This window comes from Chamaea fasciata, unplaced genomic scaffold (assembly GCF_029207755.1).
Source record: "Chamaea fasciata isolate MVZ Bird 193981 ecotype frontalis unplaced genomic scaffold, bChaFas1.0.hap1 SCAF_6, whole genome shotgun sequence".
In the NCBI taxonomy this organism is placed as follows: Eukaryota; Metazoa; Chordata; class Aves; order Passeriformes; family Sylviidae; genus Chamaea; species Chamaea fasciata.
In genome coordinates this window covers 45,067,929-45,088,715 of record NW_027094091.1, presented here as the reverse complement: position 1 = coordinate 45,088,715, position 20,787 = coordinate 45,067,929, and the positions used below count along the sequence as shown (strand labels likewise).

General features: G+C 45.9%; 2 protein-coding genes across 6 annotated transcripts; both read left to right on the top strand.

Annotated features, from left to right (window-relative positions):
• The first annotated feature begins 69 nt into the window (after positions 1-69).
• Positions 70-2,335, top strand: LOC136291278 (sulfotransferase 1B1-like). Of its 3 annotated transcripts, none has more exons than XM_066186203.1 (8): positions 74-226; positions 733-881; positions 1,064-1,192; positions 1,287-1,384; positions 1,483-1,609; positions 1,687-1,781; positions 1,857-2,037; positions 2,111-2,335. In XM_066186203.1, the coding sequence occupies exons 2-8, from the start codon at positions 734-736 to the stop codon at positions 2,221-2,223; spliced, it is 891 nt and encodes a 296-aa protein (XP_066042300.1). In that variant the 5' UTR covers positions 74-226; position 733; the 3' UTR covers positions 2,224-2,335. The 3 variants fall into 3 exon arrangements, with proteins under 3 accessions (XP_066042302.1, XP_066042300.1, XP_066042299.1); XM_066186202.1 differs by having other exon boundaries at positions 730-881; XM_066186205.1 differs by lacking the exon at positions 1,064-1,192 and having other exon boundaries at positions 70-226; positions 730-881.
• Positions 2,336-2,764: 429 nt separating this feature from the next.
• Positions 2,765-19,266, top strand: LOC136291277 (UDP-glucuronosyltransferase 2A2-like). 3 transcript variants are annotated; one of them, XM_066186201.1, is made up of 8 exons: positions 2,765-2,814; positions 6,476-7,369; positions 9,144-9,774; positions 13,796-13,944; positions 15,197-15,328; positions 15,749-15,836; positions 16,452-16,671; positions 17,899-19,266. In XM_066186201.1, exons 2-8 carry the CDS (start codon positions 6,641-6,643, stop codon positions 18,173-18,175), a joined length of 2,226 nt encoding a protein of 741 aa, XP_066042298.1. In that variant the 5' UTR covers positions 2,765-2,814; positions 6,476-6,640; the 3' UTR covers positions 18,176-19,266. The 3 variants fall into 3 exon arrangements, with proteins under 3 accessions (XP_066042298.1, XP_066042296.1, XP_066042297.1); XM_066186199.1 differs by lacking the exon at positions 9,144-9,774 and having other exon boundaries at positions 6,476-7,370; XM_066186200.1 differs by lacking the exons at positions 2,765-2,814; positions 6,476-7,369; positions 9,144-9,774 and adding an exon at positions 11,566-12,289.
• Positions 19,267-20,787: the final 1,521 nt, after the last annotated feature.

The following is a 20,787-nucleotide window of genomic DNA, read 5'->3' as shown; positions in this document are numbered from 1 at the left end:
TGTGGCTCTGCCTGCAGGTCAGGGGCTGCTGGTTTCTCCCTGCACTCGCTCCTCCCTCCCTGCAGCTGCTGGGCTGGCAAACATTACTGGCCTCAGCGCCCTGCCTCTTTCCTTCTCCTTCCTGTAATAACTGCTGCAAGGCCCTGAGTCTCCCTGTCCTCTGCCGTCACCGTCCTGGTGTCACCGTCCCGGCATCACTCTCCCGGCGCAGAGCAGCAGGTCTTAGGTGAGACAAGTGTCCTGGGGTGCCCTGTGGGGGTTCTGCCCATGCTCAGTCACGCAGAGCTGCATGCTTGCAGGGTCTAGGGTGGTGGTTTTGATGCATTGTGGGTTTGTGTGCAATCAGCACCCCTAAACCTTGCCCTGAATTGTGGTCTCCTGCAATAAACCCAGGGACCCAGTTCTCTGCTCCCCAGGGGTGCTGAGGCAAGGGAAGAGGTGCTGTTTTAGTATAGTTTCCAAGGTCTGGGTGATGCTGGCACACTGTGGGGACCTTGCCTTTGCTGGGGCGCTGGGTGTGCTCCTGTCCCTGCAGTTGGGACCCGTGTTCCCAGCAGTGAGTGCAACGATGTCCAGAGTGACCTCTGGTCTATGCTCTGGTGCTATCACTGCCGCTCCCTGAGCAGGCACAGTGCCAGGTGACCGGGCTGCCCTGGCTGGTGGCTGCCCTGAGGGGGTGGCGGAGGCCTCCCCTCATCAGCCAGCCCTGCCACGTGTCCCTGTCCACAGCAGGATGGCCGATTCGGACCCCTATCTGCGTCAGCCCTGGCTCACAGTGCACGGCATCCCCATGGTCAATGCCTTCGCCCACAACTGGGAACGGGTTGACAGTTTCCAGAGCCGCCCTGAGGACATCGTGGTGGTCACCTACCCCAAGTCTGGTGAGCATCCCCAGGCAGCCGAGAAGGGCCATGCTCAGGAAGGGAGGTACCAACCTGCAGATGCCTGGGCTGGGACCAGGGCCATGCCAAAAGGCAACACTGGGAGATGGTGACCCTCTCATGCCTGAGATGGGGCTCCAGTGGGAATGGCATCAGATGGACACCTGACATCTTCCCACCAGGCACCACCTGGGTCAGCGAAATTGTGGACATGACCCTGAAAGGCGGTGATCCGGAAAAATGCAAGAAGGATGACATTGTGAACCGGGTGCCCATGATGGAGTTGGCTGCTCCCGGGAAGTTGCCAGCAGGTAGTGAGATGGCAGAGGGTGGTGGATGGGGATGGGTTTGGTTTTGTATGGGAGGGCACCACAGTGGGATCACTTCTGGGGGAAATCCTTACAGGCACAGAGCAGCTGGAGGCCATGCCATCCCCTCGCATCATCAAGACCCACATCCCAGCTCACATTTTGCCCAAATCCTTCTGGGAAAACCGCTGCAAGGTAACAGGCTGGAATGAATGTACTGGGAGGGATGCGGCAGATGTAAGGGGGCAGCCTGTCCCGTTGGGACATTGCACATGCCACCAAGCTTTCTGCAGATGATCTATGTGGGGCGCAACGCCAAGGACGTGGCTGTCTCCTACTACCACTTTGATTTGATGAACAAGTTTGACCCGCACCCTGGGACATGGGCCCAGTACCTGGAGGAGTTCATGGCTGGCAGAGGTGGGATAGGGCACTCCTGGGTGCATGCAGGGCACCCTGCGGGGGCCTGCCACTCACTGGCTGCTCTCCCCATGCAGTGGGATATGGTTCCTGGTACAACCATGTCAAGGGCTACTGGGAGCGCAGGAAGGATCACCCCATCCTCTACCTCTTCTACGAGGACTTGAAGGAGGTGATGGGGCAGGGTGGATGGTGGTGTGGGGCCTGGGGGTGGCAGGAGGGGTGAGTGTTGGCCTGTGTCACACAGGACCTCCGCCGGGAGATTACCAAGGTGGCCCAGTTCCTGGGCCAGAAGCTGTCGGATGCGGCGCTGGACACCATCACCCGATACACGTCCTTTGAGGCCATGCGGGACAACCCTGCCACCAACTACAGCAAGATGCCCTCCGACTTCATGGACCACAGCGTGTCCCCTTTCATGCGCAAAGGTGAGCGGCTCCAGGGGGTCTCTGGACCACTGTCCCCCCTGGCCCGTGCTGACCCCATCTCCCCTGCCTACAGGCATCACTGGAGACTGGAAGAACCACTTCACGGTGGCCCAGAACGAGCGCTTTGACCAGCACTATGCACAGAAGATGTCAGGCACTGACCTGTGCTTCCGCACTCAGATCTGAGGAGACATCGCCGGATGCTCCCCAATCCATCCTGTGCTGTGATGGCACTGCTGCCGTTCCTGCCTCTCCCCTGGGACTGCTGGAGAGAAATAAAATGTGCTCCCTGACCCTGCCATGGTGTGCTCACTGCCCTGAGCCTCTGCTGACCCCAACCCAGTTGTCCCCCTGGCGTTGCTGTCCTCTTCTTGGGTTGGGGACAAGCTGGTGTCACTCCTCAGCCACTGTGGTGGGGGGATTGCCAGAAGCAGCTCATAGGTTCACTGAGGGTTTTGGCAAATCTGTGTGTGGGGAAGATGTTGGGTGGGTGTGGGCAGTGAGAGGTGTCCTCCACTCTCTCACACACTGGGGTCTGTGGAGAGAGGAGGACTGGTGGGGCTGGAGATGTCCACTGTGGCTCTGCCTGCAGTTCAGGGGCTGCTGGTTTCTCCCTGCACTCGCTCCTCCCTCCCTGCAGCCACTGCATTGGTAAACATTCCTGCCCTCACCTCCCTGTGTTTGCCCGTAAAAACTGCTGCCGTCACCCTCCTGTTGTCACCCTCCTGTTGTCACCGTCCCGGCGTCACTCTCCCGGCGCAGAGCAGCAGGTCTTAGGTGAGACAAGTGTCCCGGGGTGCCCTGTGGGTGCTCTGCCTATGCTCAGCCACACAGTGCTGCATTTGCGGAGGTCCAGGGTGGTGGATTTGAGGTATTTTGGGGTTCAATCAGCACCCCTAAGCCTTCCCCTGATCTGGGCTCTCCTGCAATAACCCCAGGGACCCAGTTCTCTGCTTCCCAGGGGTGCTGAGGGAAGGGGAGAGGTGCTTGCTCTGGGTGATGCTGGCACACTGTGGGCACCCCTGTCTTTGCTGGGGCTCTGGGTGTGCTTCTGTCCCCACAGTTGGGACCCCTGTTCCCAGTGGTGCGTGCAGTTTTGGCCATGGCAACCTCTGGTCTGTGGTCTGGTGCCATCCCTGCCGCTCTCCGGGCAGGAATGGTGCCAGGTGACAAGGCTGCCCTGGCCATTGCAGCCTGCCTGGTCTTTGCCTAGCTGCTTCCTGCCCCAGCAGCAAACTCCCACTAAAACAAACCACTGGCAGGATGACTGAGAAAGTCATGGGGAAAGGCTTGCCATGGGAGCAGGAACAGCAAACATGCATGAAAAGGTGGAATGGAGAAAGCAACTCCTGCTTTTTGGGCTGGTGATCCATTGGATGAGTCCCATCATGTCTGTACTCATGGGATTTGCAGATTTGCCCATCACGATAGCACACAGCTTTCCCAGGAAGGTTGGATAGATGTTGACAAGACAGGAGTGTGCCACATCTGTAGGGAGCTTGGGCAAGTCTGCTGCTCCTCACTGTAGACCTGATAAGGATAGGATGCAGCAGCTATTCTTCCACCAACAATGCAGATTCCTAGCAGGGACACCAAGCTTAGCCCGAACCTTCTCTCATTTCTTTTATGTTTTGGCTTTGCAGAGTGGAAATGGCTCCTGTGTCAGCCACTCTGATGGCTGTTGTTTACCTGCCAAGGTGCCCCTGCAGCATTTCAGCAGCAGTGAAGAGAGTTTGTAGAATCTTAAAATGAATCAAAAAATCGAAGTGCAATGCTATAAACCTAGCCCATGTTTTTTTCATCCTGTGTTAACAGTACAGAGGTATAAAGATACAATTTATCAAGAAGGATGGTCATGGTGAGGCTATTTCATCTCATTAACTTTTACTGGAGTTTCCCCATACCCGGGGGATTACAAGCCTTTTTCTGAGTACATGCACATGTGACTTTGCAGACTTGCCCAATCCTGTCACTTCTGTATGTAGGGATGAGCCAACTTTGAAATTTTCCCGATCTAGTATCCTCCCTTCCCCTTGCCAACCCCCCCACTTCCCAAAAGAAAAAAAAAAAAAGAAAGATAGCTGAGACTTTTAACTCTGCTTTCAGACCAGAAGCTGCTTCATTGCATTAAGTGAAAGGGAAAGCACAGAATCATTTGGTGCTTCTTCAAGGCAAAAGCTTCCCTTTTCCACCCTGGCCCTGAATTTCTGAGGTGCTGGCTGGCATCGAGGTTTCCTAGAAATCAAAGTGCCATGCACACTGCAACCCCCAGCCAGCCAGCACAATGGTGAAGAGACCCATGTGTGGAAAACATCAGTTTGCATTGCCTAACTTTTTCATGAGGGCCTTAGCCTTGAAAACCCTGTTGTTTTTTAACAAGGTTGCATCACTTTCTGTAGCACTTCTGTTAGTAATGTTAGACGTGTGAAATACAGGCACTTAACACCATCTACTTTCTTCTGCCCCACTTCTCTCTCATTTGCTGGATTTTGTTCTTTAATCCTCTCAAAATGCTTATCTTCTCTGATCTGAGTAATCTGAGTATCATCTTTAGGGCTGGCTATGGAAACAAGACAAATTTAACTCTTTGGTTCCCCTAGCAATTGCTCTCATCTGCTATGGAGGAATTTGATACTAAGGGGCTGGAAACAAAGAACAAGTTCCCATCTAAGTTTTTGTCCAGGGAAGTGGTCACAGCACCAAGCCTGAGGGAGTTCAAGAAGCTTTTGGACAATGCTCTCAGGCACATGGTGTGACTCTTGGGGCTGTCCTGCACAGGGCCAGGAGCTGGACTTCAATGATCCTGTGGGTCCCTTCCAGCTCATGATATTCTATGATTCAGTGATCTGCTCTAGCACATATGAACATGGCCTTTCCATAACTGCTGGGAAAAATTTAGTTTCTTATAGGACTTCACAAAATAAGCTAAACTAGCCTGAAATTTTTTTTTTACTCTAGATACAAAGATCTCTGGAGAGACTGTAGTGAAATTCCTGTCTGTAAGGCCAAATTATGGTTGAAACATGCTGGAATAATAGTCCCGGATTCTGAGGGTTTAGAAAAAGCCCTGTTGAATATTATGGACAATACTTAAAAATCATTGAGGTGCACCTTTAGATTCCTGTATTTTCAGGTTATTAAGCACTTAGGTCTCTGGAATAAAGGGCCACAGAAACAACACAAGTAACACACCAACATTTGGAAACTTGAACAGAGAGCACCAGCTTTTGAAAACCTCTGCAAACAAACCACAAGATTCTCTCTTTGTTCCTGTCAACAGTTTATAAACATATCTACTATGTAACAAACAATTTAGTTTTGCCACCTGGGACCCTAAAGGGAGTAAAAAAGTCTTTTTAGCAGTCAGACACCTTATTTCTTATCTCTAGGATATAAAGGCTCCTAAGAACCTGGCTCTGTAATAACATTATAGTATATCCTGGCAAGGGAAAGACCATCTCAACCATTAAATTCCCAGAGCATAACAAAGCAATGAATAAACATAGAATACCTGCCTTGTCACCATCATTACATATTTTATTACTTCTTCCTATTGAAAAGTCCAGTTCAGAGGGTAACTTACTTAAGCTCCTTCTGCCTGATAACCAATCCTGCTGGAGCAGCCTAGGCACAGAGGAGGGGAGCAGCAAGGAAAAGCAGCAAACTGGTGTAGCAAATTGCACCTTGCAACTCAGGGCACAATGTTTATGTACCTCGGAAGACTCTACTAGGTAAGAGTTTTTGCTGATTTATTTTTTGGCATTTGTTCCCCAAATTGTCTTGGATCAAGTGTATCATCATTATATGTGTTGGTTTAGTTATTGTTTTTGGCTCCAGGTGGTTTAAGAACTGCTTCCAGGCATGGTGTTTATATTCAAGGGACAACTTTCCAAGTGAGAGCCATCCCACGTGATGTAGGTTTTGCTCTTTAGCACCTTTAGGGCACAGAAGAGGTCCAGGCCCATGTTTAGACACCTGAACTGAGCCCACAGCATGACCAGGTTGGTGGTGATATGCCACAGGCTGTAGCAATGGACTCACTGTGTTAAAAGTTGTCTGGGAGCAGTTGGAAGCTACTGGAGACCTATTAGGACAAATTGCATGTTATTATTTGCATTATCATCAACCAAATGAAGGATTTGTTGACTTTTCTTAGTGTAAGAAATATCAGCACTTTTAGCATCTCACTGTGAAAAAGGATGCCACTTCCAATGTGGCCTCTCATTCCTTGGCCTGCCTCTGGCATTGCTAATTCATGGGAAAAATGCAAGGGATTTGTTTGAGTCTCAGGGCTGGCATCCAGCGGACTGGCTCTTTTGACAGCAGTGAGGATTGCTGCCATCCTCCTAACAGGAGAATAGAACTCCCTCGGTGGGAAGCTAACAGGGTGGAAGGCAGAAAGGGAAATATGAATCATCAAACATTTTTTTCTTTTCAGAGCTCAGATGAAACACGGATTATAAAGGCACTACCTGTGCAACAGCAAAGTCTCACTTCTGCAAAGAGAGTTAGTAAGGAGCCATCAAACACAACACAGAGGTGCAGCACTCCCAACTGAAAAGGAAAATTCCCAGACTATCTAGCCCTTGACTCTGCCACGGCCATGAAAACAACCGGCTCAAAGAAATACCTCCAGCTGCTCCTTTTTCAGGTTGTTCTTCTAGGGCCTGTCTTCTGTGGGAAGATACTGGTTTGGCCAACAGAAGGCAGCCACTGGCTGAACATGAATGTAATTGTACAGGAGCTCATCCGCCGTGGGCACAGCTTTACCATCCTGGTATCCAACGCTACCCTCTACATTGAACCCAGGCCTAAGGCCACAGAGAAGTTTGAGACCTATTATGTGCCCTTCACAAAAGATGTTCCTGAGACCCTGATTAATGGAATAGTGGATCTATGGCTCAACAACAGGCCAACCATCTTGACCTTCTGGCACTTTTACAAGGAGCTGGGAAGGCTGTCCGTAGGCTGGCAGGAGATGAACAAGATGATGTGTGATGCAGTGCTGACCAACCAAGAGCTGATGGCTCGTCTGCAGAGGTCTGGCTTTGACCTGCTGCTGTCAGACCCCGTGACTCCCTGTGGGGAACTTCTGGCTCTCAAGCTGGGCATTCCCTTTGTCTACTCACTACGTTTCTCCCCAGCCTTCACTCTGGAAAGGCACTGTGGCAAGATCCCAACCCCACCGTCCTACACACCTGCAGCCCTCTCTGAGCTCACTGACCACATGTCTTTTGGGGAAAGAGTAAAAAACTTTGTGTCTTACCACCTGCAAGACTACGTTTTCCAGAGCTACTGGGGACACTGGGATATGTACTACAGCAAGGCTTTAGGTAAGCCTTCTGAAACTTCACTTCTTATTATACAGTCCTTATGACCTGCAGAGCTAGGAACCCACCAGGGTCGCAAAGTGAAGAGAGAGGTCAGCAAGAGTTTGTCATTATGTCCCTTAAAACGGGCCGAGCCACTAGCAGTGAGGGTGCTGTGCTGCTATGCCATTGCACTGAGACAGAATCAGGGTCATCCCAATTGATGGATTTGACTTTTGTCATCATTTTAGTGTGGAGTTTGATACAACTTCCACACCATACAGGGTGCTCAGCAAAGGTGACTGCTTGCACAGAAAGCAGCCAAGAACAGAGACATTTTCCTCACCCAGAGGACCATACCAAGGAGGGGGGAGCTGCTGAATTACAAACCAGCCTTGTCACCCTCAGTAGCAATATTTAAGTGCATCGTGGCTTTGTAATAGAGACTTCTCTTACGTCACTGGTCATATAAAACCAATTCGCTCTGCACAAAACAAGTTTTATTTAGAACATACCCTCCCACCCACAAGGGAAACAATGAAAACAACAAATCTTTCTCTGCAGGCTTTTCTTCTGGACTGTTTTGAGTGATCATGTAGAAAAATATGTCTATTATTAATCAAATGTTGTTTCTACTACCTTCCCACTGAGCTCTTCAAAAAGATCTCTTGCAAATCTCTCAGGGTTCAATTGCCCGCAAACACCTGCATGATGCAAGACTCCACAAGTACACCAAGCTGGTGTCATGTGTACAGTACATGAGGTATCTCAGCTTGGCTGCTCACAGTCCAGCTGTTTCCATGACCCACATTTTTGTCCCGGAAAGGGTGCTCTAGGCACCATGGAAACCATACCAAAAGCCTTGGACGACAACATTAGGAAACCATTGTGTAACAGCACTGGGCAGAAACCCTGTAATAATGATTTTTAGCACAGAAAAGAGAACTTACTCTTAAGATAATTATTTTCTTAATCACACATCAGGAGGGACCATAAAAATAAAACCGTTTAATGGATTTTCTGGTTCAATTTATAGTGCATAATTGACACATAGTGGCAGGCAGGAAGCCTGCACTATCCCTTTCTGTTCTCTCTTGGTGCTCTAAAAGAGGGAAGTTCACATGAAGACAATCTTACCGAGACACTGGAGGAATTTGCTGAGTAGTTTCATCCACTTTGAGACACAACTCTTTAGCTGCAGCCGCGGATCACCACTTTAAGTGTGTTCTAAAGGGATGCTTAGTGGCTTTATAAAAGCAAAAAGGTGCCCACACAGTCAGTGAACATCTTTGCTGCCTACCCAGCTGTGTTTCAAAGAGCCAGAAGAATGAAAACTCACCTCTTCTACCAAACAGGTAACACAGAGACTGTAGTTAGGTGGGCAGGAGGGATGGGATTACCAACAGGATACAATCTTTGCTGGATTCAGCCCCCGGGGCTGACAGATCTTCTTCGTGCTCCAGAGGAATCACATCTCCCAGCTTCAGCAAGCTGTTTACCACCAGAGGGTGCCAGCTGGTGCCAGTCACCTTTTTTGTGCCCTGGGAAAACATGGTATTAATCATGCTATTATCCAGTACAGGATTTCACACCGCCAACCTTTGGCTCCCTGCCCTCAGGGTCAAGGCAGTTCATGCATGCCCAGCCCAGTTCGGGAGCGCCCCTGCTCTTGGTGAAGGAAGGCCACAGAGGCATTGCCACACAGGGCAGGCTATGGCAGGGAAGGAGGTGGCAGTGCTGCTGCTGCTGGCCGTGTTGGGCTTAGGATCTGGGGGGAAGGTGTTGGTCTGGCCGGCTGACAACAGCCACTGGCTGAACATGGAGCACATACTACAGGAGCTTGTGGTTCGGGGCCACGAGGTGACCGTGCTGCTGCCTTCGTGCTTCCTCATCCTTAATCCCACGCAGCCCTCACCCTTCCAGTTTGAGGTGATTGAGGTGCCAATCACCAAAAAGGAGATGACTGACTTAATGGATGAAATGTTTTATTTCTTTTTTTATGAGGCGAGAGAGCTACCTATCTGGAAAGGTGCTTACAAGATAGCTCAAAACATGTTGCAGATGAAGAACATAACCAAAATAATTTGTGATGGAGTTGTGAAGAATGATGCCCTGATGGAAAGACTGAGGGCATCTGCCTTTGATGTCCTTTTGGCAGACCCACTGTTTCCCAGTGGGGAGCTGATTGCTGAGAAGCTGGGTGTCCCCTTTGTGTATACCTTCCGGTTCTCCATGGGCAACACGATGGAGCGGCTCTGTGGAACACTCCCAGCACCTCCTTCCTATGTACCAACCACCCTAACCGGCCTAACAGATAGGATGGCTTTCCAGCAAAGGCTAAAAAACACCTTCAGCTATGCTTTGCAGGATTTCATATTTCATTACCTTCTCTGGGCAAGCTGGGATCAATACTACAGTGAAGTTTTAGGTAAGGCTGCTCTCTTTCTAGAAATTACATCTGCTGTACACACAAGAGTAAATACCCAGAGATGAGAGGTAAGGCACAAACCAGGAGCAAGACAGCACCAAATTCACTCTCTTTCTTTCAAACTTCCTGCATCAAGTCAAACAATCCAGGCAATACAAGCATCGCTGTTAATCCAGACCTGCTAGAGTGGTAGAGCTAAGTCTGTACGGGTACTTCCAGGATATGTAAAACACTGCTAAAGCACTTGAAACAGGGCTCATTATTAATATTCATAGATGAATCATGACAAATACTAAGAAGAGTAAAATACTGTATACCCACCAAACACTAGTACTTCTCCCATAGCACAGTTCTTACTTGCTACCTTGTCTCAAAATTAGAGACAATATCCTCCTCTGGACCTTTAAAAACCTGGGAGATCACATGAGCCCCAATTCACAGTGATAAAAGGCCCTCTGCAGAGACATGTTTTTTTTGCTTTTCTTAAAAGTGTCTAAAAATTTATTAGATTATAGTTATATTTATTTATAAGTGGTTTTAAGTTTTTTAAAAAATAGTAATTGTATAATTGTTTTCCCATTTTTGCTCTAGGTGACTATAGTAATGCTTGAAAGGAAACAGGCCAAACATGCATTGCTGGTGAGGAGATAAAATGGGTATTTCAACATGAGACTTGAAAGTGTTTTTATTTATATTTCACTAGTAAGGTGTAATTCTGTTGAGAGAGCTAAGTTGTTAAGATATCCTACTCTCAGAGTACCTAGCTGTGTGTTTGTGTTGCTTATCATGTTATGATGACAGAGACTAGAAAACCTTGTGCTGGCTGAAGCATGGTTTGGTGTCTGTTGTGTAAACCTCAGAGCTGTTTGGATCTTGTGGTATCTTTTTTTATTGTGAACTGTGGGGCTTAGCATTTAAGGCTCCATGTGCAATACCTGTTTTCTTAGCTTGCATGGGCTGCATGATGGATTTGTGCTGAAAAGAGTTTTGATAACACTGGTATGTTTTAATTACTGCTGAGTGGTGCTTACAGAGTGTCAAGGCTTTTTCTGCCTCTTACCCCACTCCACAAGAGAGGGGGCTGAGGATGCTCCCAAGAAGCTGGGAGGGGACACAGCTGGGACAGTTGACCCTGACTCACCCAAAGGATACCCCAGCCCATGACGATTTTGTGCTCAGCAAAATAAAAGATATGGGGGAGAAGTTTGTCAGGGCTGCTCTTTCTCAGGAACTCACTGGGCATTGGCTAGTAGTGAGCAACTGGGTTTTTTGCATCCCCTGCTTTTCTTGCTCTTTTTTTTTTAAATTTCCCCTTTCTTCCCCCTTAAGTTGTCTCAGTCTTAATCCATGACTTTTGCCCTTCCTTTTCTCCTCCTTCTGTGGGAGATTTAGAGGCTCTGTGGTGCCTGGCTGCCTATCAAGACTAAACAACAACACAGGGAAAAGGCTTCTGGTCTTCACGTGCTGCAAAATGCACTTTGTGGTGAGCAGATAGGAGCTGCTGTAATTTTGAGATCAGCTGTGGCTCTGCAGGACACCCCAGAACAGGATTTGCTGCTTGGCCAGTCCTCCCATGAGTGTTGTTTTGTGTTACGACATTTCATCTCACCACATTTCCTATCACCATGTTTGCCAACCTTGACACGTTTGCCAGCCTAGTCACCAAACAGATTGCCAGCCTAGTCATCAAACAGTCACTTTTAATTGGTTGGTTCTACAGTGTAGAGTGCACAGTGAAGCAGTGAACTGCTTCCAGTTCGGTCAGGCCAGAGTCGTACGTGGAATGCTGAGATGTTGGGGCCAAAGTTCCCCTGGCTGCTCTGGGCCTACACATGCTGCTGCAGCACCAGTTTTTGTGGGAGGGTGGTGGTCTGGCCCACTGATGCCAGTCACTGGATCAATGTGAAAGTGCTTCTGCAAGAGCTCGTTCTCCGGGGTCATGAAGTGACTGTGCTGGTGCCCTCAAGCAATCTGCTCATCAACTACCAGGACACCTCCTCCCCCTTCACTTTTGAAGTCCTGCAAGTCCCCTTTAGCCAGGAGACCCTGGATGCCTCCATGGAGGACTTCCTGAATTTCTGGATGAATGAAGCTGCTAATCTCTTCCCCTGGGAGATCATGTGGACGATGAAAGAGCAACTGGAGGTCTTTACCAATATGTCAAAGCAGACCTGTGACACCTTGGTGAAGAACTCTCACCTGATAGCAAAGCTGCAGCAGGCCAAGTTTGATGTTCTGATTGCTGACCCCCTGTCTGTAGGTGGGGAGCTTGTAGCAGAAATCCTAGAGATCCCTTTTGTCTACAGCTTCCGCTTCTCTGATGGGAATGTGGTAGAGCGGCTGTGTGGTGGGCTCCCGTCCCCACCTTCCTATGTGCCTGCTAGCACAATGGGGCTGACACACCAGATGTCCTTTACAGAAAGACTACAGAACTTCCTCTTTTACATTTGCACGGATTTATTTTTCATGAAGTTTTGGCGAGATGAATGGGATGGGTACTACAGTAATGTCTTAGGTAAGGCAGCTGTTGAGTGGTTTCTTTTCTTGCATAGGTTGTGCCTTTTGAATGCTTTGGGACCACCATGCTGTTGTCTCAAAATACTCCTCAAATGCTAGCGGAGATGGCTATCTTGAAGTATCTTGCAACTGCACAGTGCAGGATGCTGATTCTGAGTTCAATTCTCAGCAGTGAATGCTGTCACTTTTCCCTTTCATCCACCATTCAGAGTTTGAAATAGTCTCCTTAAACTACATACATACCTGAAAAATTTCCTCCAACATAGTACAACTCAGTCATGATTTAATATTTAATAAAGAGACCTTTTAGTTCAATGGACTTTGAATCTTGTCCAGGGTATCTCAGTTTAGGCAGATAATGAGTGAACAGCAAACACAAGGGCATGTCTTCTGTTGCTGTTCCAGTCTTTTCCTGCAGTTGCAAGGAATGCCTTCGTGCTATGAAAACTATTCCCTCTTCCCTGGATTGAATTTTAAACACCACATAAAGACTTAATTACACCTTTATATCACACTATTTGTAATGCAAGCTTGATTTTCACTTCAGCAACTGTGTAACTTACTCATTGCTCTTTAATTTAGATATAAAGAAAAAAATTACTGGTGTAGATTATTATAGTGATTAAGTAGTATAAGAAGATGCCCTACAGCTAGTTTTTATCTTGCTGCATATTTAGCTTGATTCCTGCTTGCATTAGACTTGCTTTGGAAAACTATTTATCAATACTTCTGACCCGTTTATTCCCCAGTTTCACTTTGTGGAGAAAATACTGCAAAGACAACCTGCAACATGTACCTAAGAATGTATGTTTTTCCAAATAGTAAATTATAAAACATCAGATTACCATTAGATTTTTTTTCAGATTAATTTCTAGAAATATTGGATTTTGCATACCATGACATTAAAAGTATCTATGGAGTTGGTCAATTTTTCCCAATATGTGTAAGAAGCAGCCGACCCAGTCCTCAAGAAAACTAGAGATGTCTGTACCTGTCTTTTATTGTTGTCTGAGCAGCCACTAAATGAGTCACCATTTGAAAAATGCTACAGAACTTTGTTTAAAAACTTTCCTCCTCCCTGACAGGCGATAATAACTTGGTGATTCATTCCTTTTGTATTTGGAACTAAATTTTCTGTGATTGTTCTCTTCCCTAAGTGTTCTCTGTGTTTTTACTATAAGCACAGGTAATAATTCAGCACTGCAAGAACTGCACTTCTATATTAGATACTAAATGTTTCTCGCTTATATTTCTCTAAAGTAATCATGAAGGTTCAAAATCCTTTTAAGGATTGTACCACCTTGCTCATGGCCACCTGCCAAAGCTGAACACAGGACAGGGCAAGGAATAGATTAATATTTGTGATGTTTTCACTTTATGCATGGTTTGATAAACTACACTGATTGGGAATGCCAAAAGACAAAGGTAAGGCTCCTGTTTCACAGCCTAGAGCAAACAAAGTCACTCCCATGCATGTTGTAAATTTCTTGTACCTTGTCCACAGGAAAGCCCACAACCCTGTGTGAGACGATGGGGAAAGCTGAGATTTGGTTAATCAGAACATACTGGGATTTTGAATTTCCACGCCCTTTCCTGCCCAACTTTGAGTTTGTTGGAGGACTTCATTGCCAGCCTGCAAAACCATTACCAAAGGTATCCCAGCTTCATTCTGCCATTGGTTTGTTACAAAGACTGTTTCTCCCCCTGATAACCATGCAAGCCATGTCCTGAGAAAGCTCATTGTTAAAGAAGATGCTCTGGTGCTGCTGGGGAGCAAGGAACTATTTAGCATCCATACACACTTGTCCAAACTAAGGGCTGGTTTATAGCCTGCTGTCTTAAAAGAGGATAGCTGATGTCAGCACGGGGTAATGGAGTGTCTGTTTTAGGAAAGATAGGTGCTACCTCAGGGTAGTTAAATGTAATATTTAATTCTAAGACACAGACTTGCAGCCCATGATAACATTGAAATAACTGATGCCAGAGGGCACTGTGACAAGACAAATTCTTTAGGTAAAATGGCGTCAAAATTTGTAGAAATAGATGAGTGATAAACATTTTTTTAATTGTACCTTAGTTTAAGACATCTTAAAGGGAGTAAAACACTGAGCATCTCCAGCCTATGCGCTGCTGTGAATTGCAGTATTCAGGTGGAATTTGAAACTCTCAAATACTGAAGATGAGAAGCTCTGGTGTAATCACTCCTGTAGGAGGAGCCTTGGAAGATACAGGCCATCTTCAGTGCAAGTTGTCTACTCAAAGAAATCTAACTCTCTTACCACTCCCCTGTAGCATGGGTTGAGCTTAGGGAAAATGGATAACCATTCTCTTTTCCATATTACTGCTCTAGTTCACATGACACTGACTAATAAAAGGAACAGGAAAACCTATTGGTCTGATTTGTAGAAAATGTTTTGAGCAATGTGGTGTGTTGTAAGAAATGAGAACTGTCTGACTAGCAAAGTGATGGCACCAACTTGGTGAATCTGTGACCAGGATGCTGAAACACCCTCTCAGGTTTCAGCGGAGCTATATAACACAAAGTATTTGTTTCAGGAAAATCCAGAACCATGACCATGCTGGGAGAGTGTCACAGAGTGTTGCCTGCTCATGATAATACCAGAATTCATTCCTGCTTCTGAAATATATCCTGAAACATATCCTGAAACTTGCTTTCAAAAAGACAAAGAATCTGTCCCCTGTCTCAACTTGTCCTGCTCATCACTGGGGAGAAACTGACTGTTTTCCACAGGGGCAGGCCTGTCTTTGTCAAGCCCTTCTTTCAGGAGGTGCCCACACCACCATTATTTCCTAAATAAGCTGAAAAAGGTTATGCTCTCTATCACAGAAATCTGTGTAATCTGAATTGTGTAATTACCCTTGATTTGTTTTCTGCCTCTCCTAGGAAATGGAAGAATTTGTTCTGAGCTCAGGGGAACATGGTGTCATTGTATTCACTCTTGGGTCGATGGTCCACAGCCTAAGTGACGAAAAAAGTAATGTGATCGCCAAAGCCCTCAGCCAGCTTCCACAAAAGGTGAATTTCTTTTCAAGCCTAAAACAAGTTGCCCTGTTGCCCTGCTTTTTTCACTCACATTGCTCTCAGTGAGCCTTTTATGTTTGAAGTGGCCTGTTCTTTACCTGCATCCCTGATGGATATGATACAGCCAGGAAGCTGGGCTCTCTCAGAGAGACAGAGTGCTGAGTTACTTTGTGGGGAGTTCTGCTGTTTCACCTCTGAACCAAATGACACAGAAGTGTGCCTACAGGGCAAAAAAATCACTCCATTTTTTATAATTAGCACATAATAACCCATCAAAGAGTTCAACTGGAGCCAAAGCTATTTGAATTACTGGGAGAAGGTACACGGGTTTGAGATAAAGCTCTAAATTACATGTAATAATACAGAAAGGCACATCACATGTACCATGTTCATCTTATTCTTCCTTTGTTCAAGGTCCTCTGGCGGTACAAAGGGAAAAAACCAGAAACTCTGGGCTCCAACACCAGGATTTATGACTGGATACCACAAAATGACCTGCTTGGTGAGACTGATTCTATTTGGCATGGATTGCAGTCTTGGAAAAACTGTTTCCTTTGTTTTTCCACTAGAATGGTTAATTCAGGCAACAGAACCAGGTAGTGCTTGTGGATACAATCTGTCTCACAGCCTTAACTGCAGAACTTTGCTCTTGGGGGCCTTAGTTTCCTAACAGGCTCTGACTTAGCTTGGTGGCAGTTGTCTTGAAGGGCTCAAAAGCCCCCATAGGCAGGAAAAAATACCAAAGTAGAGATGCATTCTGGACCTGGATTTGGCATCTGCAGTTCATCTCCAGGGCTCATTCTTCAAAATGCTTGACCTAAGCAAGGCTGAAGCACGGGGCTGTTCTGAACCTGATACCATGTGAAAACTACAACTGCACAATAACAGAAGGGCCGAAGTAACTGTGGGGTAGTCTGGAGGGACATGCTGATTCACATGTTGTGTTAAAATACGTATGACTGTGTGAAAGCTAAGCATGCAAGCTGTGCTGCTGATCCAGAGGTCAGGGTTGTTCCATTCTCTAGCAGTGCACTGGCCCCTCTATGTAGTGCTCACATCCCAGGGAATGCAGTCCGCCACAGCTGCTGTAACATGCACCTCTCCTTCCCTGTTCCAGGCCATCCCTTGACTAAGGCCTTTATTACACATGGTGGGACCAATGGGCTCTATGAAGCCATCTACCACGGGATCCCAATGGTTGGGATTCCCATGTTTGCTGACCAGCACGACAACATTGCTCACATGGTAGCAAAAGGAGCTGCAGTTCAGGTGGATTTCAACACAATGAAGACACAGGACCTGGTTGATGCACTGAACACAGTAATTTACAATTCCACGTGAGTTTTGTTCTTGCCTTACAGTAGGCTGAAGTTATTAAAAGCCTGGGCTGTTGATGTGAGAAATTCTGCTGGCTCTTCTGGGAATGGAAAATACAGACTAGCTGAAGTTTGGATTTCAGATGAAAACCACCTTTCCTTTCTGAGAATCAGCATTTCTCAAAAAGAAGAGATCAGTAATTTGGTTTTTCTTATACCACATTTTATGAGTGCTTTGACAAAAATAGTTCTTGGAAAGTTCAGAGGAGATTTTGAGAGTTCTCTGCTAGTGTAAATCCTCTGGAGGCTCTGAATGACAATTCTAGTTTTATTAGGTCTTAGCTGCCTTTAGTCATAACAGTTCTTTCTCCTACCCCTGACTTAGCAGTATCCTTAGGTTACTGCACCTATCAGTCAGGACTTGGAGGAGAGGGAAGTCCAGCAGCTGGGATTCCTTGCAAAGGATAAAACCACTGACAAAGGGATTAGAAAAATTCAGAAGTCCTCAATCTTTAGCAGCAACTCCTGTTCAGTGTGAAGGACAGGTATTCCTTCAAGTAAGAACTTGCAAATTCCTGAAGCAAACAGACCAGCACTGATGGAGGTTATCTAGTATCTGAGGGAGACAGCCATGGTGGAGGTGATCTGTAACAACCTGGATAGCAGCTGGTACACGTGGCTTTGCCAGCCTTCCCTCTAGTTTTACTACTGAGCCATGACACCATAGAGTCTGGGATCCCCTTGGGTCACAGTTTTCCTTGCTTTTCTTGCTGTGTCCCAATTCCTTGTGCAGCCCCAGCCTCCTCGCTGGTGGGGTGGTGTGAGAGCCAGAAAAGGCCTTGACTCAGTATAAGCTCAGCAGTAAGGAAAACATTCCTATGTTATCAACATTGCTTCCAGCACAGATCCAAAAAATAGCCCACACCAGCTACTATGAAGAAATTTAACACTATCCCAGCGCAAATCAGCAAACTATTATACTGGAGCAGAAATGCTGCAAATGTTTCCATGTTGGTTTTTTTTAAAGAAGTATCTGGAATAATTTTGAATACCTATTCTTTTTGCAAAATATTGGCTTTCTCTATTACTCTTCTTAATGCAATTTTATGCATACAGGAATAAATTGGACCAGTTTCAAATATAGTTAAATAAGACTGACGAAAGTAAAAGGAGGACTGCCAGGTGGTAAATGGTTTGTTTTAGGAATAAGTGAAAAATCTCTTTGTTGTTCTTTTTTTTTTTCCCCAGCTATAAGGAAAATGCTCTAAAGTTATCCAAGATACAGCATGACCAGCCTGTTAAGCCTCTGGACAGAGCTGTCTTCTGGATTGAATTTGTAATGCGTCACAAAGGAGCAAAGCACTTGAGACCAGCTGCTCACCATCTCACCTGGTACCAGTACCACTCCCTGGATGTTCTGGCATTCTTGTTCACCTGTACAGCCACTATTGTCTTCATTCTTTTCAAGTGCTGCCTATGTTGCTGTAGGAGATGTGGCAGAATTGCGAAGAGGAAGAAAGAATAGACACCTTGTTCCCAGCAGCAGTTTTCTTCTCCTAGGCTGATTAAGCAAGGCATTTATGCACACTCTTTGGTGAACAAGTTTATTGGGATATGCTTTAAGCTGGGCCCATCATGAATGCACCACAACAAAGCTGTTGTGGGGGAGAGCTGCTTGCTTAGCCAGCAAATTCTTTCTGGTCTAAATAAAATTGAATTATAGTTGCTTTATCCCTTGGGACCATGTTAGCTGATCACATGTGGTCCTTGCAATGGTAATTGTTGCTCTAAATTTTCAAATATCTCAAATCTTTTGGAGTATTTCATAAATTCTGCCTTGCCCTGTGTGGTACTGTGGGTCTGCAACTAGGCTCCTTATCCTCTGTCCTCTCCTCTAGTGTCATGCAGGCTTGATCACTGATTCACAACCAAAATGCCTCCTCTCTTGTCAGAAAAGCTCTCTCTAGACTAGACAGTGAATCCGAGATCATGGGCTCCTAAAAAGCACCCATCTGAAGGGCCACAATCATGAAAACTGGGAGCTGCAAGTGGCAAATGCCCTGACTACCTGGGGGCTAAGGGGAGACTAGAATCCCAAGAGCATTAAAAAAATTACTTTCCTGGGACCCATTTCTCTTTCCCATTCAGTCTGGAATTCCTACTGCACAGGCCATCATTCTAACTGCAACACCACAGGGGTGTAAAAACCACCTCTGTCTGGAACTTGCCCATCTTAACCCCCAAATGCCTCTGAGCCATGCTAATTGATAAATGCAGGAAAACATCTAGAGAGGGAACTTGCAAAAAGATAACATTCCACCTAGGAACAGCACAACAGCCGCTTGCCTTGCCTGAAAAGTTGGGGAGAAAATAGCGCTGCACTTGGGTCAAATAAGAGAGATAGTAAATGTAGTACTTCTTCAGGTGTTAAAGATACCTGTAAAATGCTGCTAGTCCAGGCCTCCTGTTCTAAGTAAGGTTATTTCACTGCTGTGCCAGCTTACTCAAGAAAAAACCTGCTAGAATTTTAACTGATTTTTTTTCAATACTCTGGAATTGTTTTCAAAGAGAACGTGATTATTTGTTTAAATAATAAAATTCCTTACACCACATCAACTTTTTTTTATTAGCACTGTCATGTTTCAACATCTGCTTAAACTTTTTCATATTATAACATGTACAAGAGCTCAACCATTTCCCAACTAAAGAGGGGTTACAAGACTACTGCATCTCATGACAACTTCTGGTGTACTGTTCCTGTTGTCATGATGGGATCATAACCAGGAATATGCACAGTGAATAGAAAGGGGCATAACACTAAGGGTCCAGATGAGAAAGGGGCTGCAGTAAGCGTTCAGAGAGCTGGGTGGGTCCCTAGGCACAGCTCCACCAAGCTGGATCACTAGGAGCCCCTGTCACCCAGTTGCAGAGACGTCAGTTCGGATGCCAGAAGGCCAGCAAGCCTCCCAGCATGCTGCACAGATATTGGTCAGAGAGAGTTAACAAAGGACACTGGAAATAGGACAGATGGGAAAAGCTGGACAAAGTTGCTGCACAGTCGCTGTAAGGAGGTGCTTTGTTTCTGTAACCTACTCAGAGAAATTTGGTTTATCTAGTATTGAATTTAAAAAGTAAACAAACAAACAAAAACCAAACAAAAAAGCTCAAACCCAATACCCCCTCTTCATTTTAGAGTCTGTATATAATGCAGAGAAAGATATCAAAGTATGAGGGTGGTCTATGATGCAATCTTCAAATTAGACACAGAATGTATTCTAAATCTGACAGACTGATCTAATCCTCCAGCTAGTAGGCAATACCACTCTGTGCACAATTGTGCTGAGGAACCCAAACACACATTCAGCCTCTTGTACTGCTTGAAGAATCCAAACATACTTGTACATTGGAGGTCTTTTTGTTTAACACATGTACATGTTTACTGTGATTGTAGACTAAAATAAAAAGAGCACAAATTATTGCCAGATCAAAAAAACACATTTCCACAAATGCCACACAGTGGCCAGTCCTATATTGCCTTTTACAATAGCTACAGCACCCAGCAGGGTAGAGCTGGAGGTGTTTGAAGCACAGTCTTGATTTGTTACATGAGAAGACACTGAAAAGAGTTTACGTAGATGTCCACCAAGGCAGTGCTACTCTTACAAGCTTTGGAAAGTTGGAATTTTCTGGATAAACCGAAGAACTTTAACTACAGGTTTTACTTTTCTTTTCCCCGTCACAGTTTTAACACTGGCATTTCGGTTAAAATACTTGCTATTTAAGAGAAGTAACAAGTGATCACTACAAAGAACACATATGCAGACTTGTGGATCTTGCAGGACTAACACATTCCTGAGACAGGTACACTGTGGCTGAGGACAGCTTCTCAACAGCTTGAAGATCATATGATTAAGTTGAACATATAAGGCCTTAATAACTCTGATGAGCTGCAGGAGTTATTGGCTACTTCACTAAGGAAACAGAAATGCAATTACCTTTTACATCAGCAGTCCTTTTCCTAAATTCAGGCTTCAGATCAATTTCACTTACCACAAAGAACATTTGAACTATTTCTGAACATAGATCTTTTCCTAGAAGTGCCGGCATCTAGCAAAGCTGTCAAACTTAGAAAACCAA

Excerpts from the sequence above, each read along its gene's own strand:
- LOC136291278 (XM_066186203.1), top strand. The coding sequence starts at position 734 with ATGGCCGATTCGGACCCCTATCTGCGTCAGCCCTGGCTCACAGTGCAC. Across the intron at positions 1,385-1,482 it reads TCTGGGAAAACCGCTGCAAG|ATGATCTATGTGGGGCGCAA; the intron begins GTAACAGGCTGG and ends AGCTTTCTGCAG. Across the intron at positions 1,610-1,686 it reads GGAGTTCATGGCTGGCAGAG|TGGGATATGGTTCCTGGTAC; the intron begins GTGGGATAGGGC and ends CTCCCCATGCAG.
- LOC136291277 (XM_066186201.1), top strand. The coding sequence starts at position 6,641 with ATGAAAACAACCGGCTCAAAGAAATACCTCCAGCTGCTCCTTTTTCAG. Across the intron at positions 7,370-9,143 it reads TGTACTACAGCAAGGCTTTA|GACAACAGCCACTGGCTGAA; the intron begins GGTAAGCCTTCT and ends GTCTGGCCGGCT. Across the intron at positions 13,945-15,196 it reads CTGCAAAACCATTACCAAAG|GAAATGGAAGAATTTGTTCT; the intron begins GTATCCCAGCTT and ends TGCCTCTCCTAG.